At 53.0% G+C, this 27,522-nt stretch overlaps 1 protein-coding gene across 4 annotated transcripts; it reads left to right on the top strand.

The window, feature by feature from the left end:
• Tm7sf3 (transmembrane 7 superfamily member 3) lies at positions 1–27,522 on the top strand. Of its 4 annotated transcripts, XM_060384500.1 has the most exons (13): positions 1,479–1,626; positions 1,880–1,958; positions 8,376–8,530; positions 11,141–11,291; positions 12,768–12,888; positions 14,515–14,686; positions 15,510–15,690; positions 17,167–17,253; positions 18,913–18,993; positions 19,874–20,026; positions 22,361–22,458; positions 23,729–23,891; positions 25,781–27,522. In XM_060384500.1, the coding sequence occupies exons 2-13, from the start codon at positions 1,931–1,933 to the stop codon at positions 26,041–26,043; spliced, it is 1,653 nt and encodes a 550-aa protein (XP_060240483.1). In that variant the 5' UTR covers positions 1,479–1,626; positions 1,880–1,930; the 3' UTR covers positions 26,044–27,522. The 4 variants fall into 4 exon arrangements, with proteins under 4 accessions (XP_021509758.1, XP_060240484.1, XP_060240482.1 ...); XM_021654083.2 differs by lacking the exons at positions 1,479–1,626; positions 1,880–1,958 and adding an exon at positions 1–149; XM_060384501.1 differs by lacking the exons at positions 1,479–1,626; positions 1,880–1,958 and adding an exon at positions 1–149 and having other exon boundaries at positions 25,752–26,057.

Raw genomic sequence — 27,522 nt, 5'->3', positions numbered from 1 at the left:
GCAGGTGCGCGCGGCGCTCCGGGGCGGCGCTCGCTCCGGGCAGCAGCCGACCGCCCGCGCGCGGCCCGCGGCGATGTGGCGGCTGCGGCTGCTGGTCCTGGCGGCCCTGGCGGCGCGCGCCGCCGAGGCCCAGGCCAACTCCAGCGACGGTGAGCCTCCCCGGCAAGGCCGCTCGGCGCTCCCCGGGCCGCGGGCGCGCGCGGGGCCGCGGGTTCGGGGCCGGGAGGGGCCGCCCGGCGCGTGGCTTGGGCTGGCGCTGGGCGCGGACAGTAGCCGGGGTCACATTCTTCCCGGCAGGGAGCAGCCATGTTTGCAGTTGTCTCTGCGCGCGCGGGAACTGAGCCTTGTTTGGCGGAGCGCGCCTGTAAGCAGCACCCGCGACGCTGCGCGGGAGGGGTGCGAGTTCGACACCAGCCGGGACAGTGAGAGTCAGGGCCGGGCGAACGGAAGCCAGAGCAAAGTCGTGGCCCCGGGGCAGCCGAGTCTGTCGAGGAGCTAAGGCTTTGCGCGCCGCAGCCGGCTTGACACTCCCAAGTGCAGACGCTCTTCCGCGGGGTGAGGAAGGAGCCCGCGATGGGGCTGGACGTGGAGGCTCAGCGACGGCTCGGAGAGGGGCGGGGGCGTTAGTGGGAAACTAAGGAAACGTTGATGAAAAGCACTCATCGCGCCAGGCTGGTGGTCACGTGCTTTTCTGGTGACGCTTTAAGTACGTTCCTTGTTTTGAGCGTGAGACAGATAGAGAGAACAGTTCTCTGAAAGATGGGGCCGTCTCCCTGGGTGCTTTTCTCTGAAAGTGCGGCTGAGGCGCGCAGTTTAGGGTCTGTGCGCACGTGCGGGCGGCGCTGAAAGGGCAAACGCTCGTGTGCTGCGTGTACACACGCCGGGCTGGCCGGGAGCCGCGGGCCGAGTTCGCGGGCGGCGGCGGGCCGGGGCTTTTCCTCACGCCCCGGAGACGGTCCGGCCGCCGAGGCCCCCCGGTGGCGACACCCGCGGCGCCCTGCAAACTGCTCGCCCCCTGCCCTTCAGCAGGGCCCTTTTCTGAGGAGACGCCCGGTGGCGCTGGGGTGAGCTCTGTTGCGGGGTTCTCGCCTGGCGTTAGGAAGACCCGTTTCTGTGAGGACGACCCGGTGTGGTGGGTGGTTCGTGCCCGGCGACCCAGCTTTCAGAGGGTGAAGATAAGATCAAGAGTCAGAATCAGCTACGGAAGCATTGTGAGGCCAGCCTGGGCTCCAGGAGTCCTCCCCACTCCCACCCACCCCCCAAAAGCCTTTCAGCACGAGGCTCTGTGTTTAATCTACGAATCCTTGTCTTCTAAACGCCTCAGGCGGGAGAGTGGAAGGGTCGAGGTTGGTCTAGACGCCCCTGAGTCGGGGTGGCTGAGACCCAGACCTTCTCATTTCCAGCGCGAGCTGCAGTCCTCAGCACCTAGGAACTTTTCGTGAAAGTCGAGAAGGAAAAGTAGTAAGTTGAGAGCTAGTTTTCACACCCTCGCCTCTGCTGCTGCCGTGCCGGTCTGTCTTCTGTGCGTAGTATTGCTTTGTGCGAAGAGATAGGGCTCAGCAGCCCAGAGATCCCAACGCTGATCCTCCCCGAGTCTGGCTGCTGGAAGCAAGACGCAGCCGAAGGGTGAGCTCCTGCCAGGCGGCTGCCCAGCGCGATGCCCTGAGGGTGGGAGGCAGTGGGGTGCAGTGGCCTAATGCTCAGTGAGGGTGGGAGACAGACGGGCGCCCTGCATGCCCGGGGCGGCTGAAGGAGCCAGGTCCTCCGACGCTGGGGCTCACCTGCATGCCTAGTCATGCTTCCCTTGGACTCCCCTTCTCTGCTTGTCTCCTTGTCTTCACTTTTGTTTGACGTTCATACCCTGCTGTTCTCCTGAAAGCCCAGGATCTACAGCTGAGTGGGGTCCTCGGTTTGTACTTTGGAGAGCGCTATGACCCGGCTGTGGGCCACCCCTGCGGGTAGGTGTGTGAAGGCTTCCTTTCCAATGTTCTTGAGAGGTTCACTGGGGTGTGCCCCTGTAGCTTTACACATTCACTTTGTGGAACTGAGGACTGAAGCCTCGTCCTTGCACAGACCACACAAGCACGCTGCACATGGAACGACATCCCCCAATCCTTGCCGCCAGAAGAGGAAGACAAAGTCGGTAGCTGTGCACCTATAACTGAGCACTTCCGAGGCTGAGGCAGGAGGGTTGCTGCCAGCTCAAGGCCAGCGTAGCTACACACAGGCAGGCCCTATCTCCTAATAAACAAATGAACGACAGCCGGGCCAGGTGCTGGGCCAAGCAGCCAGGAGCTGGGCGGTTTTCAGGTAGAGGAAGAGATCAGGAGTGGAAGGTTCTAGACGAGTTCGTGGGAGGAGGAGTGACCGGGCTGGGTAAGGATGGGAAGCGGGTGTGAAACAGGACAGTCCTATCCAGGTGGCAGTCTGGGTCGTTTTTTAAAATGCCAGGAGAAGCAGGGCCGCTCTCCCGCGCACAGCGTGAGGAAGCCCGCCGCCTTGACTGGGCCTTCTGCCCGCTCTGTGACGTCCTTTGATGTGTCAGCTGCTTCCCACACCCCGTCATGAGACCTAACTACGCCTGTCAGATGTTTCTGGCGACTCTGCAGATGGCATGGAGAAGTCAGGCTCCTGTTAGCGCCTCAGGGTGTGTTGTGGATGTGTCTTCTCTTGCCTAAATCCAGTTTCCAGCCAGGTTGGATGTCTGTGGCTTGTCATGACCTAGCTGGCTGTTTGGGGAGTTGAGGCAGAAGGATTGCAATTTCAAGGCCCGTCTGGACTGTAGAGTAAGTTCAAAGGCAGCATGGGCGAGTTAGGTCCTGACGTGAAATACAAATATTAGAGAAGGGCTTGGGTGTGATTTAGTTAGGCTGCTTGCTAGTGACTGAGAGGCCCATTCTTCATTACCAGAAAAGACAGATAAATAACAAAACCAAACCAAAGGAAGTTAAATGAAGTTTCAATCACATATGTGGTAAAAGCTGGTTTGTCTCTCTCTTCTGCCCAGGACCTCAAACCTTAGTAATGCAGCTCTTCTCGTCCCTCTCTGCTTTTCTCTCATTTCTGGATTCTTCTTGGTGGTGCTGCGGATTGAGCCCTGTGCAAGTGCCCACCACTAAGCTACACCTCTAGGCCCCACCTCGATATCTTTCAATGTATCTCTGTGGAACGCCCCTTGTTGCTGCTTATGACCGGCAGGGCATCTCTGTGAACAACCGCCTGGACAGTCCCCCACTGGTGTCTTTGTGGGCCCATCTGAGAGTGCCTGGACGTTCCTGGGTTTTCTTTTAACACATCCAAAGCAGGCAAGCTCCAGAAGCTCGTGAGCTGGTGGCTAGAAAGCCTGTGTCCTTTGTCTGCTGGCTTCTGCAGCATGGCTGCCTCCTTTTTACTTGGAGGGAACAGAGGCCCAGAGGGAATAAGTGCGTTGCCTCAAGTCACATAGTTCAGTCAGTGTTGAGGAGGCATTTACTGCCAGGCCACTGGGGCAGTGCCAGATACAGGATTACCAGATATGCCAGAGACCTGCGTAGCCAGGAGCGAAACCACAGGAGCTTGGGCTGGAACTCAGTCTTCTGTACGGATTGTGCAATGGTTCCTGGACAGCCAGTCATTTCCCCACACAAGACAGCTCAGTTAACGGCAGAGAGGGGCCTCTCTCTTATTCACTGAACTTGGTGTTTGCAGTTGGCAGTTACCCGGTGAACTTTCTGGTTTTTTGATTCAGGGTCTCATGTGGCTCTGGCTAGTCATGAACATCTCATCCTCCTGCCTCACCCGTCTCCCCGGTGTTGAGATTTTTGCACTGTTGGTGCACAAACCCAGGACTTCGAGGATGCTAGTCAGGCCGTCTCCCAGATGAGTTACACTCCCTGGCTTCTCCGTGGTTTTTAACACTTGTTTTTAAAATCCATGTCTGCAGCTAATACCAGGGATTTTATCTAAGTGCTATGGGAGATTCTTGGCAGGAGATCACCTCCAGAGCAGCCAGATGTGTTGCTGTACTCAAAAACCCGCTTATTTACATTTTTAATATCTCTTTCTCCCTACTCCACCCCAATCCCTTCCAACACCAGGTAGGAGAGAGAAAGGGTTAGTGGGAGAGGGGGCGCAGTTCTCTTAGCTGCTTCCTGCTGGTTAGGGTCTTCAGGTTCCTTGGAGACAGTCCAATCCTTGTTTTAGGAGACCTCCAACTTCTTGTCTCACAACAGCAACAGGAGTCAAGGCAGGAAGCAGCAGCAGCCTTGTTCTTTCTTGGAGTTCCCCAACACTCTCTGGGCTCTGGCATTTATTCTCTCTTCAGAGTCCACGTGAAGAAAATCGTCTGCTGCTGTGGACCATCTGAATCATGAATCAGTCCCATATCCCACACCTGGGATTAGAGCAAAAACTTTATATCCACAACAAGGATGTATTTCATTTCCTTATGATAAGGACAATTCATAAAAACTATAGAAACTGATAAATAAGGAGCTGTGTTTGAAAAGAGAAATACTGTCTGGGCATGATAGTGCACGCCTGTGATCCCAGCACTCTGGGAGGCAGAGGCAGGCAGATATCTGTGCATTAGAGGCCAGTGTGGTCTACAAAGTGAGTCCAGGACAGCCAAGGCCACACAGAGAAACCTCAAAAAAAGAAAAAGAGAAACACTTGAAGGTAGCTGTTGTGAATGTTACTGATGCTAAGACAGGCCCAGGTTTTAGATGCCATAAGCCGTGTCTCCCCACCCCTCCACTATCTGAAATCTGCTGGTTCCTGCTGCAGTCATGTGGGGCGGGGCCTGTGTGAGCATCTTCTCTGCAAAGGCAGTGGCTCCGAGCAGCAGCTCTTTCTCACTGTTCCCAGGAGGCTGTGTGGAGCCCTGATGTCAGAAGCATGGGCTTCAGCTTGAACTTCAGTGCTGCTCGGCTCTTTGTTCTGTTACGGCTTTTTAGACAGGAATACAGCGCAGGTTCAGTTTAACCAAAAGGGCATCTATGACTGCGACATCAGAAACTCACATCGCCGGCCTACATGCGTTCTAGAACACTGCCGCAAAACAGAAGTATTTTAATTTATTTTGGGGAATTTTTGAGACAGAGTCTCATATAGTCCACACTGGCTTCAGACTTCCTGCCTAGCAGAGGATGACCTTAACCCCTGGTCTTCCTGTCCCTGCCCTGTGGTGGTGTGCATAGGAATGGCCGCCATAGAATCGTGTGTGAGTGCCTCATAGGGAGTGGCAGTATTGGGTGTGACCTTGTTGGAGTAGGTGTGGCCTTGAGGAAGTGGGTCACTAGGGCCGGCCTTTGAGGTCTCAAGCCACCTCTCTTCCTGCTGCCTGCGGATCCAGATGTAGACCTCTCAGACCCTTCTCCAGCGCCATGTCTTCCTGCTTCCCGCCATGCTTCCCGCCTTGACAATCGTGGACTGAAACTGCGAACTGCAAGCTACCCCGGTTAACTGCTTCCCTTGTAAGAGCTGCCCTGGTCATGGTGTCTCCTCACAGCAGTAGGCGCCCTAGGGAAACCTGAGTGGGAGGTGAAGGGTGTGCGTGCCGTGCGCAGCGCTTTCCTGATCCGCTTTTCATACGGGGCAGCAGTGACATGCGCATCAACAGATGCCGTTATGGTGGGCGTGCACCGTGGGTACTAAGTAGCTTAAAAACGCCAAGCTAATTGGGGGCAATGGGGCACGCCTGTAATCGCAGCAAGCCCAGCGCTCGGGAGGCAGAGGCAGGAGGAACTGTGAGTTTGAGGCCAGCCTGGTCTACAAAGCGAGTCCAGAGCTGCACAGAAAAACCCTGTCGCAACAAAACAAAACAAAACAAAACAAAACAAAACAAAACAAAACAAAACAAAAAATCTGGAAGCTAGAATTACCCCCCCCCCCCCAGTACTGGAGTCCAGCCTCATACATGCTACACAAATGCTGTCTCCTCAAGCCACAGCTTCAGCCCTGAATTATCAATTCTGACATAGACAGATGCCTAAGACCTAGTGAATGTCGCTAAATGCATACAGTTTTCTTCTTGCATATATGTAGAAAAAACAGCATCCTAAATCCTCAACACAGAGTTGGCCTCCATACCCACAAACTTTGTGTCCTGCAGATTCAACTAGCTTCATAGTGAAAATAACTTTTTAAAAGTGTATCTGTGGGCTGGAGAGATGGCTCAGAGGTTAAGAGCACTGGCTGCTCTTCCAGAGGTCCTGAGTACAATTCCCAGTGACCACATGGTAGCTCACAACCATCTATAATGAGCTCTGGTGCCCTCTTCTGGCGTGCAGGTGTACATGCAGACAGAACACTAGACATAAAAAAAAAAAGTGTATCTGTACCGAAATTGTACAGACTTTTCATTGTTCTTTAACAATGTAATGATGTAAATAACCCACAGATAAAGCGAGAATATGGATGTCCTGAACTTGCTCTGTAGACCAGGCTGGCCTTGAACGCCGAGATCCACCTGCCTCTGCCTCCTGAGTTCTGGGATTAAAGGCGAGCTCACAATTTTTAAAATGCATGTATTGTGTGTGTTTGTACATGCTTTATTTCCTTGAAAAGAATCAGTGAAGCGTGAAATACACTGGTGGTCAGAAATCCCGGGTGGTCTTCCTGTCTCTTCCCCCATAGCATGGAAGTTACAGTGTATGTGGCTGTATCTCCTGGCTTTTCATGTAGGTGCTGGGATTTGAACTCAGGTCCCCTGTGCTCTTACCCACTGAGCCATCTCTTCCTCCTGTACCGATTTATGTGAGGCACGGGCGGGGATGGGCAGTTTGCAGAGTTTGGGACTGTATCCTTTGGATGCCAAGGTGCAAGGTACGCATACCGATGTCAGCCGTCGGGATGTCAGTGCTGGCATTGAGGTGTCCCCACATTGCCTAATGCCTTTTCTCCTTCTGAGTGCTGAGAATTGAACATTGTGTTTTTGTTTTGGAGAGGGGGAGATTGTTGTTTTAAAATGTAGACTCAGGGCAGAACTTAAATCTTGAGGCTATCAAAGCTGGAAGCTTTTGTTACATCATGAAATTTCTGATGAGAACACTTTGAAACTTGAAAGAGAATATGTGTAAAGAAAACACCTTGGGCTGGACAGATGGCTCAGGGGTTAAGAGTACTGCTCTTCTAGACGTCCTGAGTTCAATTCCTGGGCTCCGACCATATGTGCTGGGATCTGGTGCCCTCTTCTGGCGTGCAGGTATACATGCAGATAGAGCACTCATACACATAATATAAATAAATCTTAAAAAAAAGAAAACCCACTTGACATCCCAGCGATGCCTGCTTTTAACCTTACTCCTCATGTTATCAGTTACCAATCATTTAATCATCTTAATCACTGTGGTTCTATGTTTCTTTTCTAAAAATTTATTTTATTTCTTTTATGTGCACAGGTGTTTTGTTTGCATGTACATCTGTGTACCACATGTGTGTGCTGCCTGAGGCCAGAAGAGGGCATGGGTATAGGCAGTTGTGAGCTGCTGTGTGGATCCTGGGAACTGAACCTGGGTCCTCTGCCAGAGCAGCCAGGCTCCTCACTGTGGCGTCCTTGCTCTTGCGGCCCTTCACTGTCTTTCTAGCATGTCGATGTCTTGGAGGTTGGTTCTCACTTGTGGGTTGAAGAGAGAGGTCAAGGAGAGTTGGCCACCAACCTTGCGCTAGAGATGGCTTCAGTCTTTCCCAGGCCATCTGAGCTGTGCTGGCTCAGTCTGTGTCCAGGGAAGTTAGGCCACATCTAGGGCACAGTGGAGGAAAGCCAGGAGATGACGGAGGCGGCTGGACAGATAGGCTGGAATAATTTGCTTGTACAAGTCTTGGACACAGTGATTTTATAAGTACTTTGTGATTCCTGTCAGATGGAGGAAATGAGGTGAAAAGTCTGTGTTGTGGGATGGGGAGGGGACAAAGAAACCAGAAGATGGATTACAGAAATGAGCTAAGATCCTCACACAGTGGAACGTTAGTGGTCCCTCCGTGTTGGGAAAACTGTCTCCACCACAGCTGACAGACCAGAAGACATGCTTGTGTTGTTTTTAAGACAGTGTCATTGTAAAAAACAGGTGAAATTGTTCGCCATCTTCAAACATGGGTTTGGGACTCCCGAATGGAGACTGGTGTAGTCAACAGTAGTACACAACTGAAGTCAGTAGCACTTACGTTATCCTTCACACACACGCCACCCACACACCAAGAGGTCCAGGCTGGCTTTGAACTCACAGAGATCCCATTGGCTTAGCCCCCCATGTGCTGAGATGACAGGCCTGTGCCTCCTACCTGACTCTGTGGGGGACGTGGGGGGTGAATTAGCACTGCATGTTAGCTTATGGATCGGATTTCCATAAATTGGTGCATGAGGTACAGTATTGTAACAGGAAACTTTCTCATTGTAGGTCTTCTTGAATTTTCTGTGGGAAAATTTACGCACTTCGTGCTCAGTAGGCCCGTTCCACGGGAGGCCATTCTGCGCCACATTTCCAGCAACACAACCTTTCTTCTCTTCCAAGTTCACTCCCAGTATCAGAACACCACGGTGTCATTTACCAAGGTAAGTGCAAAGGATGACTTCAGTGAGGTCGTCTCTATCATCTGATGTGTGTTTACGTGTGGCCTGGCTCCTTTGCACAGCTGAGTCCCAGGCAGCCTTAGTTACGACCTCTCTGCCTGGCATCCTTCTGCACCTGGCTTCCCTTGATGCATCCTTCTGCGCCTGGCTGCCCTCAATGCACAGACTGTTTAGAGGGTCAGAACTACACAGGTTCTAGAGATGACTGTGGAGAGCAGAGCCCTCGCTCTATCCCTTCAGGTGGCAAGTGTCAGTCTTGGCTTTTTTTTGGTTGCCGTGGCAACGGACTCTAGGAAGCCACTGACTCCAGGCACCACTTGCCAAGTTGAAACTCGGCTGGAACATTTCTCCTCCTCCTCCTCATAGCTCTAAGGCAGCATTCTGACTGCGGAGGCAGGAGGATTAGGAGTCACGGCCAGCTTTGCAGCACAGTGGAGCTGAGATACCTGATCTGGGAACGCTGGCCTTATGGGAGAAAGTTCTCCAGCAGGGTGGCTCAGCGGTTAGGGAGCGCTGGCTGCTCTTGCAGGGGGCCTGAGTTTGGTTCCCAGTGCCCACACGGCAGATCACAGCCACGCCTAACTGCAGTGCCAGGGGCTCTAATGCCCTTGTCTGGCTTCCATGGGTGCTGGGCAAGCATCCAGTGTGCAGGTGTGCAGACAGACAAAAATATTTGTACACATAAAATAAAAATAAGTAACGAACTGAATCTAAAGCAAAAGCTTTCTGTAAACTGAACTTCGGGGCCAGAGTGCTTGTTTTGTCTCGTAAGCTTCAGAGCCTGGTAGAATAAATCTTCACTCAGCTGAACTGTTGTGCTTGAAAATGCCAGTGTGCAATTCCTAGAGCTCTCTCTCTCTCCGTCTCTGCCTCTCTCTGTGTCTCTTGTCTTTCTGTCTCTGTCTCTCTCCTCTCTCTTTTCTGTCTGTCTCTCTTCCTGTCAAGCTGGGAATGAAATGCAGACCGCCACCTCGTAGACGAGCGCTTTGCTGCTGTCTACCCCTGACCCCAGTGTCTGGTGCTGAGAAATGGAGACCAAGGCTGGGGAGATGGCGCCACTCTACAAGACCCAAGTTGATCCCTAAAACCCACCCAAACCCAGCCAGGCCTGGTGTGGGTGTGTTACCCGCGCCCTGGGGAGGTGGAGTAAGACTCCCTGGCTTGTCAGCCTGGCCCGTCGGTGACTCCAGCTTCAGAGACAGGGTCCTAAAAGCAGTGTGTGGGGGCAGAGAGGCGGCTCAGTGGTTAAAAGCACCTGTTGTTCCTGGGTTCAGTTCCCAGCACCCATGGGCAGCTCACACCCATCTGTAATGCAGTTCTGGGGAACCTGGCCTCTGAGGGCGCCTGGCATGCATGTGGTTACCTGTGAATGCTCACACACTTGGCATACATACATGTTTCCACATGTGCTCACACATGTGTGCACATGGTTACACCTGTGCTTATACACCTGGCATCTGCACATGGTTACACTTGCATATACGTGGGCATACACACATGCATGTGCTCAAAAGCAGTAACTGGAAGGCGGTCGAGCAAGCCCTTCTGTCTCGGTTAACTGAAGGTGTGGTCTCCGGGTGTTCACTATGAGCCTGTAACTACTGTAGGGAGTTATCTAGTCCACTGCTACGCAGCAAAGGACACAGACACCAGTGGATTTAGAGCGGCCTCATGGCACCGGGCCGGGCAGAGTTAACTCTCTAAACTCCCAGCCTGCCCCGGCCGTCTGCGCTGATAACGTCTGTCTTGGCCACCTCCATCCATTGTTCCATAAATACTTATTCTGGACCATTTTCCCCCATTCTTGCCATTGCCCATATTCTCCTCTCCATGTCAACCCGTCGAGGCTTTCTTCCTCCTCCAGGACCCGTCTCCTTCCTCTTCCCATGATCCTCCTCTCCTCAAAGCCCTGAAACTTTGACTTCACCTACCCCATTCTGCCCTGCCCAGGGTAGGGCTTTAATCAGCCAATCGGGTAATTTCTTAGGCCGGTTACACACATCATTTTGAGGTGCGTGAGTGTCTGCTCACCTGAGCAGCAGCCAGATCGTGGGGGCAATAATTAGCAACAGAATACACATCACCAGAGCAACCCCAACACTATTCCAATAAGATGGCGCCCCATAAAAGGGCTCCCCAAAAGCGCCTTCCTCACTCTGCCCCGTTTAGACTTAAAACTTGTCTTTTGTTATAGCAGTTCAGACTGACTGAGGCAGTAGTATATATTGCTAAACTTTTATTTATTTACTTTTTTCTTTTGTGCACCACATATATGCCTGGTACCTGTGTAGCCCAGAAGAAGGTGTCAAGTCCCCTGGAACTGGGATTATAGGCTGTTGTGAGCCATCGTGTGGGTGCTGGGAATTGAACCCAGGTCCTCTTGACGATCAGCCTGATCTTACCTGCCACCTCCCAGCCCTTGAGTGCTTGAGTGCGTTCTCCAGTGTGAAGTGTGGATGTGTGAACGCAGGGAGGAAAACTGCGGAGACTGTTTGCTTGTTTGGGGGTGTGGAGAGCTGTGCACCCTGCGTGGCTTTGCAGCGGATGTGACTTCTCGGTTGTTTTCTCCGTGGCTTTGCTTCCCAAACACAGACCCTCCGTCCTGGCACCTCTGGAACGGGCACTGACAGAGGACTGGTTTTCCTGCTTAGACCCGAGCAGACTGTGTGCACTTGGTACTTGGAGACGAAAGATACCAAGCCTGTTCAAAACCTGGCCATTCCGCTCTCCTACTCAGAAAGAGGTAATTTCCTGCCCAAGCCCCTCTGTGGTATGAGCTTCGTCTGTGTAAACCTGCGGAGACCTGCCCTGCTGAACTGCTATTATGAGCCAGGGTATGTCAGTGAAGAAAGGCAGAGAGCTAGCCTGACTGGAAGCTCAGGCCGTGACTGGTGCTTACTCCTTCATGAATAAACAGACAGACAGACAGCAAACAGACACTGACCGTTTGTGTAGCCTTTGGAAAAGCAGCATTAGAACCAGCCCCCACAGTCCTGTGTTGTGACGGCAGAGGAGGCAGTAGGCTCTTCCCAGAGAAGCTGTAGGTGTGGAGCACACTGGGTGTGCCGAGAGCCAGAGAGCGGAGGGCCTGAACAGTTTGCACACATTGCTGAGGTGGGGTCACAGGAGCATTTGGGCAGAGGAATGATGCCATCCGTCTTTGGCAAGCTGTCACAGAGAAGCTGGTGACATCTTGGCTGGTCAGCGGCTTGCCCAGCATGCGTGGTGGCCTGGGCTGCATCTCCAGCCCCATATAAACTGTGGCACTTGCCTACAATCCAGCGTGAGGAGGTAGAGGCAGGGGACTAACAGGTCAGAGTCAGCTCCACAGCAGGTTGAAGGCTACCCTGAGCTACCTGAAGAAGAAGGAGCAGCGTCAGAACTGAATACAGCTATGAGGAGGACAAGTGAAATGCAGGGCTTGAAAGCAGGTCCCGAGCCAGGCCTGGGGAGAGGGAACTGATAAGGCGTGGCGGCTCCATGTTATCAGAGAAGGGCCTCGACCTTCTGTTTGGACAGATGTAAACCTACACAGCAGGTTTACACGTGGGGCTGTTGGGGCGCTGGCTCTTTTACCCAGTGGGCTGGAGTCAGTAGTGACGTCTGTAAGGAGCACACTGAGTCTGGGATGCTTGCAGGATGTCTGACATTAGTCGGCTGGCCTGGGGTGAAGGGTGAGATTGGGTAGACAGCTGCTACTAAAGCCAAGGCCGCTCGTGAGAGTGCAGACACCCGGGGGATTCAGTTGTTCCGTAGGGTCACGGGCACCTGGGTGACCACTGAGGAGATGCCAGGAGGACAGAAGAATGCCTGGAATTTCTGCCTGAGCCAGGAGTGGTGAAGAGTAAATTCCAGAAAAGCACAAAGGACTAACAAGCAGGGTCTGACTGAAGGAGCAGTGGCAAGTCCGGGTGTCCTTCAGTGGGAGCGCTTCAGACAGCGTTGGGGTGAGGCGGCTTAGAGTGAGGGCTGAGTGAGGGTGCAGACAGCCAGGCTGCGGGGAGAAAAGCTGGGAGCAGCTCAGGGCTGAAGTGCACATAGCCGGCCCTGGGTTTGAAAGAGACAGTTTGAGGCGACAGGGAGTGAGAACTGTGTACTTCCACCCGAGTGAAATTCGGCCTTCTGTGCCCACTTGCCGCCATGCGGACGCCCTGGTGAAGGGCGTGTCTCCTGGATGAGGTGAGGCTTCCTGGGTTACTAATCTCAGTTTTTCGTCCAGACCCCATTCCTGGAGGCTGTAATTTGGAGTTCGAGCTAGATGTGGATCCCAACATTTACTTGGACGATAATTTTTATGAAACAACTGTCAAGTTTGCGCCGGCAAACCTAGGCTACGCAAGGTAAGGCTCCCTGCCGAAACTGCTCCTCAGGCCTCGCGACTGCCTCACACCTCCACAGGAAGGCCACGTTGCTTCTGATTTGGGTGATTGGCACAGTGTATGAGCTGTCGTTTGTAGTGAATCTTCTTCTCAGTCCGTTCGAAGTCTGTCTTTGAAGAGCTGGCGGTGAGGTGAGGCTGCTGGACGCCTGGAAGGGCGTTTTCGTTTTCTGCTTTTCGAGGTCCCTCTTTGTTAAGGGTGTGTAGGTGTGTGTGTGTGCACATGCACCCGGGTACGGGTTCCTGTAAAGTTCAGCAGTGCCAAATGCCCAGAGCTGCAGCTACGGTGGCTGGGAGCTGCCCGCTGTGGGTGCCAGGACTGGACGCAACCCCGTGTAAGAGAAGACTGGGTACCTAACCACTGAGCCATCCTCCCAGGCATCCACAGTTTTCTCAAAGCACTCACACGAAGAAGGCGCCGTAGCCCTAAATTCTTACGCCTGAAGAGGATTTACATTTTCAAAACTCTGCCTCAACTCTCTACTTTCACGGCCACCATCGGCCGAGAACTCTGCCCATGCACCGAAGTGTGGGTGCTGCCTGCTCTTTGTTATTTAAGCTTAATGCTTTTCTGAAGCAGTTGTTCTTATTTACAGAGAGGTTTTCTGAGGCCTGTGAAGCTAAACCCTCTTCTGGACTCTACACACACACACTCGCACACACTTACAGGCCCATTTACACACAGTTTAAAATAAGATCAGAAATTTTAAACCAAATGACAGTATCAAAGAGCAGAGAGATGTCGTCGCTGTGGGCCTGACTCACGTCAGAATCTGATTTTTCCTTTAACCACATTGACCTCTGTGTGTGTGGACTGTTACCCAGCGCTGCTGTCGGAAAGAGTAGGCTGAACATCCCCCGTCTGAACTAGCGGGGCCAGAAGTGTTTGACATTCGCATAGCCCTTAATGGTTGAAAACCCCAAATACCATCGAATCTGAAACCACCATAGCGGAGGCTGGGAGTTTCAGTTTTGGGTTAAGGATGGTCGCTGCCCCGCAGAGCGCACGGGTATGAACATTAGGAGTCTACTTGCTCATTTATAGGCATTTATTGATCTTACCTGTGTTCCCGGTTGTTTGGAAGGTTCTGTGTAGACCAGGCTGGCCTGGAACTTGCATGTACCCTTCTTTTGCCTCCCGAGTTCTAGGACTGCAGCCAGGGCTATGTGCAAGTGTCCTCTCCTGGCTTCAGGGGGCAGCGGGGCCTAGGAGGGCCTCCTGCTGGCCGCTGACGTCCTGTGAGAAGGGAGAGTGCCTGGGAGCTGCCTGGGCGCCAGTGCCACTGAGGAGGGCCCCATGGCCTCACCATCCCTCCCCCGCCCCACCAGTGCCACCCAGGAGGCCCCATGACCTCACCATTCCCCCACCCCCACCAGTGCCACCCAGGAGGCCCCATGGCCTCACCATCCCACCAAGCTGGCTCACACGGAGGTGGGGCCTCCCGTGTGAAATCCAGCCAGCACCGTGGCCCCTCAGCTCCGAGGCTGCAGGGCGGGCACGCGCCTGCAGACCTTCAGAGGCAGAGCGCTGGCTCCTTCCCTGGGCGAGCATCGGCCACAGCACACCCACGCTCAGCTCCGCTTTCAGGGCCGCAGCGCCACCGCCATGTGACGTGGGCACGGGCCAGGAGTCGAGGTGGAGGCTGCGCTATGACGTCTACCAGTACTTCCTGCCTGAGGGTGACCTCACCGAGGCCTCACTGCTGCAGTATCTTCAGAGGATGGCCCAGGTGCCCCATGTGAAGGCCAGTGCGGCCAAGGTGAGCGTGCCCGTGGCAGCCTGCGTAGCCCAGTCACTGGCAAGTGTGGACCGAGAAACTGCTGAAGGGTGTGTACATTGCTATTAATATTGTAACACATTTTTTTAGTTCTTTGAGGATTTCACGCATGACTGCAGTGTATTCTCATCATATTTACTCCCCACCCCTCTTCTGACTCCTCCCAGATCCACCTCTGCAAACTCCCTCCTGACTCCCTGTCGTTTTGGGGTCTAACTTGTGCTGCCCCTGTACCTGTGGGTAAGAGCCACCAGGTAGAGCATGGCCAACCTTCCAGGGCTGCACTTTTTTTTTTTTTTTTTTTTAATATTTATTATTTATACAGTGTTCTGTGCCAGCAGGCCAGAAGAGGGCACCAGATCTCACTATAGATGGCTGTGAGCCACCATGTGGTGCTGGGAATCCAACTCCGGACCTTAGGAAGAGCAGCCAGTGCTCTTAACCTCTGAGCGGTCTCTCCAGCCCCAGGGCCGCACTCTTAAAGAACGTGACTCAGTTCCTAATACCCACTTCAGGTGGCTCACAGTGGCCTCCAGCTCCAGGAGATCTGACGCCCTCTTGTGGACGCTGCAGGTACCCACACTCACAAGTGCACATTCACACACACACACACACACACACACACACTAAAATTAAAGTCTTTTTATTTAAAGAGGGAACTTTATTTAAAGAGGGAACTGAGTGTCCCCCCCCCAGAAGCCCCCAGCGGCCTAGCTCCTGGGGGTTCTATACTGTTGACAGGCCTTGTCAGGTGACCACAGCTGTGAAAAAGCCACGAACGCACCTCTGTTATGTTTGGCTTTAGGTGGTCACCCTAACAGCTGACGATAAGACAGCCGTGTCCTTCTCTTCCCTCCCTGGACAAGGAGTCATTTATAATGTCATCGTCTGGGACCCGTCCTTCAATACATCGGCTGCCTACGTGCCCGCGCACACGTATGCCTGCAGCTTTGAGTCAGCAGATGGGGGTAGCTGCGCTTCTCCTGGTGAGTGTGTGGGCTTGAGCCTGGATGAACTCTTCTGTGGCTTTGCAGATCTCTTTGCACTAGTGAAGAGCAAAAGTGCTTTGTGTAGCTCTTATCCATTCGCTCAGCCTTTGTGGACCCCACATGAGGGCTGAAGAGACGCCTCACTAGTTAAGAGAACTTGCTGCAAAGGACCAGGCTCAGTTCCAGCACCCATGGGGCCGATCACAGCTGGCCAGAGCTCCAGTTCTCGGGACCCAATGCCCTCTGCTACCCTCCAGGGGCTCCAGGCGTCACACGGTGCACAGACGCACATGCAGGCAAAACGCTAGTACACCTCATGTTTAAGCGTGTGTGGCCGTGCTTTCTCCATGTGGGCACTCAGCACTGGGCACACTGGAATCTGTGGCCGACAGATTGGGATTTGGACAGAGCGTGTGGGTGTTTTGCATCTGTTCTTATTCAAGGGCTGTTTCCTTATGTTCGTTTTGAGGGTTACCAAGGAAGGAATAATTCTTCCCTTTCCCTTCTGTCTGGCGCTGTGGTGGAGGAGATTTCCTCTCTGACTTCAAGGAACCGTGGGAACTTTTTATCGTTCGTGTGCACATGCACCTGCGCCTCTGTGTGTTTGGTGGTGGTTTGAATGACAGTGGCGAGTTCCAAGGTGAATTTGGTGAGAAGGGTTTTCTCTTGGTAAAAGGTACCTTTTTAAACAATAGACTGATTTATTTACTTTTATGTGAATGGCTGTTTTGTGTGTGTGTGGCCTGTGCACTTGAGTGCAGTGCCAGCAGAGCCAGCAGAGCGCCCTGGATCCCGAGGATCCGGAGTTTACAGATGGTTGGGAGCCCCCATGTGGGTGCTAGGACCGTTACCCTCCATAAAAGCAATGAGTGTTCTCACCCACTGGCGATATCTCCAGCCCCTATTGTTGGGTCTTTTGAGACACGGCTCACTCTTCAGGCCTGGCTGGATTAGAGCTGACTGTGTCACACAGCTGGCCTTGACTATGCAGCCATCCTCCTGCCTCAGCCTGCCGGGGCTGGGATGACAGGTGTGAGTCACCACAGTGGCCGAGGCAGGGTGTAGATGAGACCTGTGTTTAGTTCACATGCCTCATGAATTTCCTTTGACCGACTCGCCCCCCCCCCTTTCCCCTTGCAGCATATTTGTTGAAGAAGCAGACATGTTTTAGGCACACGCTCCGCCATACCCTTCCTAAGAACTGCCCTGGGTAGCGTGGTAACCTCCATCAGGGGCCTGCGTCGCCTGGTGCTCCTTGTCATGAGAAGCAGCCGTGGGCAGTCGCTGCCCGCATGGATGAGCTCAGCAGGGCTGAGGATCTTACGGCAGGGCAGTAAGGATCTTTCTGAGAGCAAGGAGCGCCTGTGTAGGAGATGACTCTCGAGCCAGCTCACCTTCCACACTTCCCTGCTTTGCTTCTTTGTTAACATGGATGCCTTTGCCCACTAATTTTGTTCATTTTGTTCTTTTAAGGAAGAATATCTACCAAAGTGTTCTCTACTCTGTTTGCCCTGCTCGGACTCTTCGTTTGTTTCTTTGGACATAGATTCTGGAAAACAGGTAGGTCTTCCCACGCAGCCTCACTCTGCACCTCGCCATGTGCCCTGCTGCCAGGGTCTGTGAGGGCGCCTCCCACTATTCACCAATGGGTCTCTGGGCGTGAGTCTATCCAGCTGCTCTGCAGTTCTGTGTTCCCAGGCTCAGCAGCAGAGTGCAGCTTCTTATTTGGAGGGGAGTGAACTCGGGTTGTGCGGCAGGGCTCAGACTGTTCTGTCTGCTCGCTAACTGGAGGTCGCGGAGATCTGAGACGAAGGCCCCTGAAAAACTGGTGTGGAGGCTGCAGTAGACTTGATTCAGTAGAAGCCAGGCTGGCGCCGCGTTGAGCAGAGGCGCCGAATCTGTTCGGGGCGAAGCGCTTTAGCTACAGAAGGGGGCCCGATGCCTACCATTGCTCCCCTGTCAGGACTGCCTCTGTGGAATGTTTTCATGTACACATCCATATGGAGTCAGTGAGGCTGAGCACTGACCAGGGCCGGTAGTCCCCAGCAGTACAGCCTCGGAGCCTGCTCTGACAGGGTTTGGAGCTGCAACTTCTTTCACGTCAGAATGATCTTTTTCTTGCTCGGTTGATAAGAGAGAATTGTGGGAAGAGTTGCCGCTCTGCGGCAGTGATTACAGACTGAGGTGTAATTGCTGTCCCGTGGGAAGTTCCCAAACTGTTGCCATGCTGAGGTACAGTGTTCAGCAACAGCTGGGGAGAGTCTGAGAAAGGGACAGAGCTGCATCCTCTGCTGAAGATTAGATTGGCTTGTGGGAAACAAAGTTATCTGTACGCTCAGGACGAAGAGAATAGGAAAGTCACATTTTACTTTCTCCTTACCTTTCAGTTTCGTTGTATTTATCTGACCTTTCTATTCAGTGTGTCCTTTCAGATTAGACATGAGTGTTTCATGTTAGAAAACAGAGGCCTGGGGACAGCTGGAGTGCTCGGCCAGTGTATGCAAAAGGGAAAACCAAGGGCTGGGGAGACGGCTGTGTGTAAGGACCTGAGTTCAAACCCCAGGACCGAGTACGGTAGTGCGCAGTGGCAGTGGGGTGTGGTCGTGTGTGTCTGTGGGATGTGGAGAAAGGAGGACACCAGCACCTCTGGGGCCAGCTAACTGGGCAGGCAAATGAGCAGCAGAGCAGAAGACTGTGAGTCAACCGTGCTGCAAAGGGTGAAAGGTGAGGACTATCGCCTGCTTGCCTCTGGCCTCACAAGCACACCCCATTAAAAAAAAAACAAAGGCATGTTATAGTGGCTTGTGCCTGTAATTCCCGACTTTGGAAAGCTGAGGCAGAAGGATCATGAGCCTGAGGCTAGCCTGGGCTATGTGATGGAGACCCCTTTTCTAAGAAGATGAAGAAAAAAGTGTAGTAAACGAACTGTGAACCTAGCAGGTAACCATTTAATCATGTAACACGCACAACACAGGCAACTGCAGCCAGGCTCTATTGCGGCCGCCTTGTGCAGCATTATTCATTTAGCTATGAATGACTTTACCCTGACTGCTAAACTTTCCTGCCCTTTGAATAACCATTCTTCTGTGAGCAGTCACGGTGCGTGAGTGCCAGGTGCTCAGCACAGACCAGTAAATTAGACGCCTCTGTTTTGTGGTGAAGGTACCTGAGGTGGGTTTTCATTTATTTCCTGTTTTCTGATCGTTTGTTTCCTCCTAGAATTATTCTTTGTCGGCTTCATCTTCCTGGGATTCTTCTTTTACATCCTGATCACAAGGCTGACATTCCTTAAGTATGACGGTGAGTATAGGTGACAGTTTAGGTGGATATGCAGACCGGAAGCTGATGGCATGCAGACCGGAAGCTGACGGGTTTGCACCCACCCTGTCTGGCGCTCTTTAATCTGTGCTGGGTGTCCTCGTGTGTACCTCGTGGTGGGTGGTCTGGAGCTCTGTCCGCCTCTTCCTCAACTAGGCTGTCCCTCTGGGCACAACAGAGAGATAGGGCTACAGCACATGCCTGAAATCCCAGCACTCAGGAAGCTGAGGCAGGAGGATTACATGTCTGAGAGTAGCCTGTAATACATAGTAAAACCTGTCCCCAGAACCAAAAACAAAACAGGAGTCCAGAGTGGCTCAGCGGTAAAGTACTTGCCTTGTAGTTAGAGCCCAGGAACATAGAACAGATAAACCTAGGTAGAGCGGTGTATACCTGTTATTCCAGATGTGTGAGTCCAAGGCAGAAGGCTAGCCTGGGCTACAGAGTAAGACAGTGCCTCAAAATAGCCCACAGTCCCACCCCAAGGGTTGGGAACCTCAAACACTGTCCTCTCCCCAACTTCATTTATTTCTTGAGGCAGGGTCTCTGTAGCTCAGGCTGGCCTGAAATTCAATATGTAGCAAAGGGTGACCTTGAACCTTTGGTCCTTCCTGATTAATTTAGTGCTAGGGATGGAACCCAGAGCTTCATGCTAGGCAAACACTTTACCAGGTGAGCCATATCCTGAGCCTCACCCATCACAGCCCTGGCACGTTTAACAGATGGGTCGCCTTTGCTTTCCTGGTCCCACCTTCCTGACACAGCTGTCTGTCCCAGCCCCAGGGCAGCCGTGTCTTCCGGTCATGCAGGCGGACGCTGTGATGAAGCCTGGACTCATTTCTCTGTCATCTCCCTTGTGCAGTTCGCCTGGGCCTCACAGCCGTAGCTGGCAGCGTCGGTGGGATCCTCCTGGTGGCCGCCTGGTGGCGATTTGGGACCGTCACGCTTTGTATGCTGTGCGTGGGCCTCGTGCTGGGCTTCCTCGTCTCCTCTGCTGTTCTCTTCACTCCTCTGGGTAGGAATGTCACTCTCATGCTGTGCGGGGGGGCTTTATTTGGGCTTCTGAAACTGTCAGGGATCCTGGAGTGTGGCCTACCCTGCCTTCTGAAGAGTCATGACAGTTGCAGAGCCCGCCTGACACAGAAGAGCAGACCAGTTCACAGTGACCCTCCCTTTCCCAGAGGACCCTCCTAGGGCATCTTAGGAAGTCCTCAGGGGCAGCTTTCTGTGGGCTTCTGTCACTGTGAAGGGAGGTGCTGGGGCTCTCGGGGCACAGCGGAGGCTTATTTTTATTTTTAACCGTTATTTTAATACAGCGTCTAAGTGTGCAGTCCAGGCTGGCTTCAGCTCACGGCAATCCTTCTGTTTCAGTTTTGAGTCCTGGGATTTCGTGTGTGAGCCACTGAGCCCAGCAGTTACGCTTTAAGCATTTTAAACCTGTGGAGTCTAACTCAGGTCGTAAGGAGGCCTCAGCGTGCCCACAGATGAACAAGCGCTGCTCTGCCGGGCGCTGGGCTGGGGAAGCTGGTGCTGGGTCCAGTTTTCTCTTGACTGTCTACCTCCACACTCACTCTCACCATCTCGGGGTCTCTCAGGCGGCCCGGACTCGCTTACGCGGGCTGCGCAGGCCCACTTCTGTGTTGAAGTGCTTTTTACACTTACAGAAATCTAATTGGAGGCAGCTCAAGTCAGGAGCACTGGCTGCTCTCACGCGGGACCCAGGTTTGGTTCCCAGTTCCCTCATGGTGGCTCATACTGTCTGTAAGTCCAGTGCCAGGGACCTGGCCCCTCTTGTGACTTCAGTGGGCGCCAGGTTTGGGCATGGTACATACATGTAGCCAAAGCCCTCACACACATAAATTAAGTGGATCAGTGAAAAGGAAAAGCAGCTGCTTAGCTTGTAAGCTAACATTCGTAGCAGTTGTGATGTTTCATTTCCAGGTTATTGTAGTAGGAGACACTCAGAGCTGTCTCAGTAGACTGCTTTTTTCAAACATTTTCAGTCCTTCATGGGAATGTGGATGTGGCTGGCAGTGTCAGGTTGCTGTCCCTGAGCCTGTCAGCTCTTGGGGATACAGAATGTGACTATAGAATGTGAATTCCTTTGTCCGTGACTCTGAAGGTGTTTTTGGGTCTTGAGAAATGATGTCTGTGTGCCCGGTGCACATTGTTCAGACTGGGAAACCTCTGGCCAAGCTGACTCCTACCAGCCCCTCATTCTTTCGTTCTTTCTCTTATCTCTCCCTGTCTCTGAGGACTGAACCCAGGGCCTTGCACATGCTAGGCTGTGAGCTCTATCCCTCGTCTGATGAAAATGATTAGTGACTAAGTGACATGTTCCTGTGTGGAGATAAGGTGATGGTCCTTGTCTGCTGTGGGGAGCACAGTGATTGCTCTCTGCAAGCTGTGTTCTTCATGAGCCTCTAGCTGCTGCCTGGTCTCGGGCCCACCCAGGAGTTCTAAGAAGCTGCATGCACTTGGTGATGGCAAAGGAGTCACACCTCCGGGTGCCGTCTGTCAAGCAGACAGGCGTGACTAGGGATCCCAGGTCTGAACCTCTCTCCAGGATGCATGGGTGGGTGCAGAGACGGAGGTGCAGACCAAGATGGCCTCAGGTTCAGGGGGGCTCAAGCCCCTGCCTCCTGAGTGCACCACCACGCCCGCCTTGGCCTCCCTGGTGTCTGGGAGTACTGGCTTGTGTACCTCACACAGCTGGTTTATAAGGAAGACCTCAAGTGGCTTGGGGCCCCCGCATGTGTCGCCCACAGGATTGTGTCGCAGAAAGTGCATGAGGCCCATAAGCTTGCTCTGCTCTGCTTTCCTTCGTGGCAGGAGTTAGGTTCACGGTTCAAATCTTTCCATATAGAGCTCACTGCTTAACTCTGACTATGGTCTGTGGGAGCACCCCATTGATGAAAGTTCAGAGTCGGAGGGGTGGCTGGGAGCCTCCACACAGGATAATCCAGTCTTCCCACGTTGAGGGTAGGAATCAGACAGAGCCACAGAGCTGACGACAGAGAGCACGCCCTTAAAAGGGATTATGTGGCGGGTCGTGGTTACACATTTGTAGTTCCAGCAGAGGCGGGAGGATCTCAGTTTGAGGCCAGCCTGGCCTACACAGTGAGTTCCCGGATGGCCAGAGCTGCACAGAGCAACGACAAGCAAGCAAGCAAGCATAAGCAGGGTGTGTGTGGATTACCCCGACCACTAACTGAGAACCGGGGTGCAGCTGCCAGTGCACCCCCTGACTGTCACTTTAAGCCTGGTGAGGATCTCATGTCTGGATGGCAGGATAGCAAGGTTTAACTTGTGATCATCTTGTTGAGTCTTGATTCCTCTGCTTTTCCAGGAAACCTGACTGTTTTCCGTGATGATGGCGTGTTCTGGGTGACGCTTTCCTGCGTAGCCCTGCTCATCCCGCTTGTCTTCATGGGATGCCTCAGAATAGTGAGTGCCCTGGGACACCTGGCTCCTCGCTAGCATGTCCTTCCAGCCTTTCTGTGTGTGTCAGGCACCAGGGAAGGCTCCGTGGTCTCCCGGGCTGAGGAAGTTCCATGATTATCAAGTGTTTGCCCTTGTTTTCCTTCCGAGTTCTTACCTAGGGGTCCCAGGTCAGGTCTGCTTTCTCCAACGATGAAAGCAAGTTTTATTGGAAGTACATGCACCTCCCCCCCACACTCCAGTGTGACTGTCTCAGTCCTGAGAGCTGGGACTTCCGGCCTGTTCATGATGGCTTGGGGTAGGCACCCTCCCCTGATTTTGGACTGATGGACTTAAAGAAAGGGGAGCAGAGAGGCCTATAGCTTCAGGTATGCGTGCTCTGGACCAGCCGTTAACCCAGGGTGTGTGTTGATTACCCAGCCTGGATGGGTCAGCCGGAAGGGGCCTGCTGAGGGAGAAACAGCTGTGGCCTGGTAGAACGGAAACTATGCCATCTTCATTGTCGGTGGCCTTGCCTGCTGGGGACATGTCCAGGCCCCAGTCCCTCGGGGTGTCCCCATAGTGGGAGCAGGGCAAGCCGCCTCCCTCTCCCACAGCCACCTGAAGGGGCTTTAGTGTTAGCCACCTCTGAGGAAGTTTCCTGTGCCTAAGAGTTTATTGTGGAGGGGAGGGAAGATTATTTTCTCCAGTCTCGTTGTGTGCTGCGCAGTGGCAGGGCCACAGTCTAAGGGGACATTGCCAGGCAATTCTGCCGCGGTTCAGGCAGCAAAGCGTTCCACACAGCCCCAGAGGGCTGTCCACCACATAGCAGGATCTCATGGACTTGGTTCCATGTATTGAACGTTTTTAAAAGATTCATTTATTCTACTTTATGAGTGTTTTGCCTGCATGTACCTAGTGCATGCCTGGTATCCACAGAGGCCAGAAGAGGGTGTCAGAGTTAAGGATGGTGCTGAGCAAACATCTGGGCGCTGGGTCCCTGTAAGAGCAGCAAGTGCTCGGAACCAGTGAGCCACCCTATTTTGATACCCGAAGAGTGTGGCAAGAACAGGGGTAGGAATCAGGAGACCTCGGGGACAGGATGGCGTATGATAGAAGCACGCTGAGTGAGTTCCCAGAGAATGAAAAAGAACCCCGTAATGGGTATGGACAGTTGTTTACTCTCCCTTCACTAGCCCTTGTCAATGCTAAGACCTTTTCCATGACTCGGGGCTGGCGTGAGAGCCGGTGGCTGGTCTGGTTCTGGGGTCACACCTGTCACCCTGCTCTTGCACAGCTCAACATCCTGGCCTGTGGAGTCGTGGGCGCCTACTCTGTGGTGTTGGCTGTTGGCAGTTACGTGTCCACGAGCCTGTCCTACATCACTCTGAACGTCCTCAGGAGGGCTCTCGACGTGGACTTCCGAGGGGCCGTCATCAGAGCGCCTTTCCAGACCAACGGTAAGCCGCTAGAGTCAAAACTAGAGTGACTCACACAGGCAGGCCACCTCACCCCCAGCAGGGCGCGTCAGCATCAGCTGGGCCGGAAGAGAAGCACAGGTGCGGTGAGCGCGCCCTGCCAGTGAGCAAAGGGCGCAGATGTGAGGTGCCGGGCACTTGCCCTGCTGAGCGTCTACGTGAGCCTTGTTGGCTGGCTTTCCCATCCATCCTCAGACAGGCACACTGTCCGACAGCCCCGGTGGGCAGCTGACAGCTGAGAATGGCACCCGATTTGATTTAAAGTGTATTCTTTCGTTTCCTGGCTTCAATGAAGATGTGGTTTATTTTCAGTCAGTGATCATGTCGTTGCCTTAATAGGAAGATTCTGTTCATTACTTTCTATCTTAATTTGTCTTTGAGACAGGGTCTCACTCTGTAGCCAAGGCTAGCCTCACACCAACAACAGTCCTCCTGTCTCTAGCCTCCCTAAGATGACAGGTGTGAACCCCCACACGTGGTGGCTTTTGTTAACTTTTTAAAGGAAACAATATGTTACACGTTTACAGAGTTGTCAAAATTTGTTGATTTCAGAAAAGTTCAAAGACACAGGTCAGGAAGGCATGACTTAGAGACTCAGGAGCGGAACAGCTGTGACTGGGAAGGGTTTTCAGGACAAATGTTTGCCTGTCCTTAGAGACCACAATCCAGATCAACCCCTTCGGGTGAGAGGCTGGCCAGAGAGCCTGTGTGGAGAGAATTTTCTCCCGGAGGTGTGGGCTCCAGGCAGTGTCTAAGATCTCAACCCTGAGGTTGAGCCTCCCAGAGTTCCCGTGCGTGCCCTGGGCTTACAGAGCCTGGGGAAGAGGTTGTCTCCAAGGGCTTGGGTGACCCCAAGGCAGCGTCCTGGGAGGTCCGCACACGGCACGGGCAGTGGCGTTCCCACAGTCATGTCGCTGGAGGCTCAGAGGATTCTCCATGTTGTCTCGCCCCGTCCTGTGGCCCCCGTATGTGGGAAGTGTGGCTCCTGGGAGTCCACTGGCAAGAAGAGAGTAACTGTGGCACACGTCTGGGCACCGCACAGGCACGGCTGGAGCTCCGGGAGCTGCCCAGCCGACTTCACCGCTGCTCCAACTACAGAAGCAGCAGTGTGCTGCGGCCTCATGCCTGGCCTTGAAATTTCGTGAGGGGACCCTGGAAAGGAAGGCATGGGCTTGGCCCGTGCAGGGCCATGAAGGGCTGTGCTATTGCACATTAAATGTTAAACAGTTCAGAGCCTGCTGTGTTCGTACACAGCTACACTCCGAGCACGTGGGAACCTGACGCAGGATTGCCATGAATTTGAGGCCCACAAGGGCTCATAGCCTAGGACAGGCTTGACTACAGAACCAAGAGTGCTGTCCTAAAAAATCAAAAAGAAGGAGTAAAGTGGGGAGGGGGGGGAAAGAGAAAAGGAACAAGGAAAGGAAAAGGAGAGGAGCCTGTGGCTGGGGAGGCGGTCCGGGGGTAAAGTGCTTGCAGCATCTTGAGGACATGAATTCAGAGTCCCAGAACCTGTATAAAAAGCCAAGCGTAACAACGTGTGCCCGTGACTCAGTGAGTGGGGCTAGCTGGCCAGCTGTCAAGCGATTGGGGTCAATGGGAGGGGCAGTCCAGACAAAAAGATGGAGAGGAAGACACGTGCGGCCTGCTCTGGCCTCCACACACATGAACCTGCGTACACCACACCTACACATTTAAAAAATAAAAATAAGTGGCTTGGTGGCTCGTGTCTATAATCTGGATATTCAGGAGGGCAAGGCAGGGGGATTGCCGTAAATTTGGGGCTAGTCTGGGCTGTAGCTTGAGACATATTCTCAAAAACAAAGCACCCACAACACACAGCCCGGTGGGTGCCATCTTCTCTCCTCCAGACTTCGTCATCCTGGCGACGTGGGGGATGCTGGCTGTCAGTGGAATCACACTGCAGATCCGGAGAGAGAGGGGGCAGCCACCTTTCCCACCCCACCCCTACAAGCTGTGGAAGCAAGAGAGGGAGCGCAGAGTGACAAACATCCTGGACCCCAGCCACCACGTCCCGCCCCTGAGAGAGAGGCTCCAGGGCCGCATCGCTCGCATCAGAGAGCTCTTCCGGAAGGAGCAGCCGGCTGGAGAGCGGACGCCCCTGCTTCTGTAGAAGGCCACGGGCTTGGCCGGTGTGCCCCTGGACTTCTCAGATGGCCCCGCTGTCCGGTGCAGGGTCAGCTGGGGTCAGCAGGAGGCTGACTTACAGTGGTGGAGTCAGAGGACTCCAGGTAACAGTGAGAAAAATCACCGGGAAGTTGGCTGTGGACGTTTTCCTCATTCTCTACAACCTCGAGAAATTACCTTTTGGTTTGGAAAGAGATGATTAATGTGTTTTTATAAAACACACCAAAAAATGAAATCGTCAGTTCTCCTTCCAGCCCTGGTGTTTCTCTCGCAGTTTCTTGAGCAGTTCTGACCCTCACCCGTGGACGGGGAGGCAGGCAGCTTTGTGTACAGAGATTAGGAACTTGACTCTGGGCCCCTGAATGTCAAGACCGAGGGAAAAGTCACTTCCCCATTTCATTGAAAGGATCTCATACTTCAAATCAGGAACCCTTTCCATTTTTCTTTTTCAATATTTAAGCTATTTTAAAAACTGTAGCAAACTATCCCAAAATCTATCCGTGTGGCTTCCCGATTGTTTTGCCTGTTAGTGCTTTAAGTGGTAATTTAAAGAACTAAATTATTTCTGTAATTGAAAATAGCTCAGTTTATTAAAGACAATAGAACTTCTGTAGGAATGAGCTACTTACAGCCAAAATAACTTTTTTGTTTTGGTTCCATCTAAAGCCGTGGTGACTGTTGCCCTTTCTCTCGTGTCAGATGACGCCTGGACTGTGTTCTGTCAGGGACCTGCTGGTTGCTGCCTTACTGTGGTGTCACTAACACCATGGGGCCTCTTCCTTCTTAGCTCTGAGGCAGCTGTGTTAGCGCCTGTGGCATGGCTGCTGCCGATTGCTCTGTGTGATCAAAGCCCAGTGCTCAGCGGGGCTCACTCGGCTGCTCCTCGGGGCCGCCTTGGGTTCCCTATGGAGGGCCTCTCTCCTTCTGAGGCCCTGCTTCACAAGGTGCCCTGGGCTGCACACCTCCCTCCGAGCATCGGGCTGCGGCTTCTGAGCTGGTTCCCGACACGCATTGACAGTGAAGCTGGCAGGGGTGTGCGTCTTCAGTGAGGTGACCACTGCTTAGCAGATGCTTTCTATCTCTTCACAGTACAGCCAGCTAGTAAAAGTTCAGGTAGTGGGCAGTCCTCAGTTTGGGCTTTGAAAATGCTTTGAATACAATGGAAAAAAAACTGTAAAATGAACCACTTTTGTTTCAGAAAGTTCTTACTCTGTTATTACAGTGTAGCTTCAGGAATGAACTTTTTTTTAATTACTGTAGGGTCTCTGGCTTGTGTCACATGCTTGTATTTCAGTTGTTTGGTATGTTGGGAGAGATATTCTCTGTACTGTTGGAACACAGTGACAGCTGTAAAAGGCATAGTGTGTTTTCTTGGAGGGAGAATACAAATTATTTTTAAAATTTCATAAATTTTAACAATTCAATTTGTACAATTTTTGTAATAAATACCTACTTTGAAAAAACA

Source organism: Meriones unguiculatus, chromosome 5 (assembly GCF_030254825.1).
Source record: "Meriones unguiculatus strain TT.TT164.6M chromosome 5, Bangor_MerUng_6.1, whole genome shotgun sequence".
NCBI lineage: Eukaryota > Metazoa > Chordata > Mammalia > Rodentia > Muridae > Meriones > Meriones unguiculatus.
The sequence above is the reverse complement of the archived record's forward strand: the minus strand, read 5'-3'. Positions and strand labels throughout refer to the sequence as shown.

Excerpts from the sequence above, each read along its gene's own strand:
- Tm7sf3 (XM_021654083.2), top strand. The coding sequence starts at position 74 with ATGTGGCGGCTGCGGCTGCTGGTCCTGGCGGCCCTGGCGGCGCGCGCC. Across the intron at positions 15,691-17,166 it reads GGGTAGCTGCGCTTCTCCTG|GAAGAATATCTACCAAAGTG; the intron begins GTGAGTGTGTGG and ends TGTTCTTTTAAG. Across the intron at positions 18,994-19,873 it reads GACATTCCTTAAGTATGACG|TTCGCCTGGGCCTCACAGCC; the intron begins GTGAGTATAGGT and ends TCCCTTGTGCAG.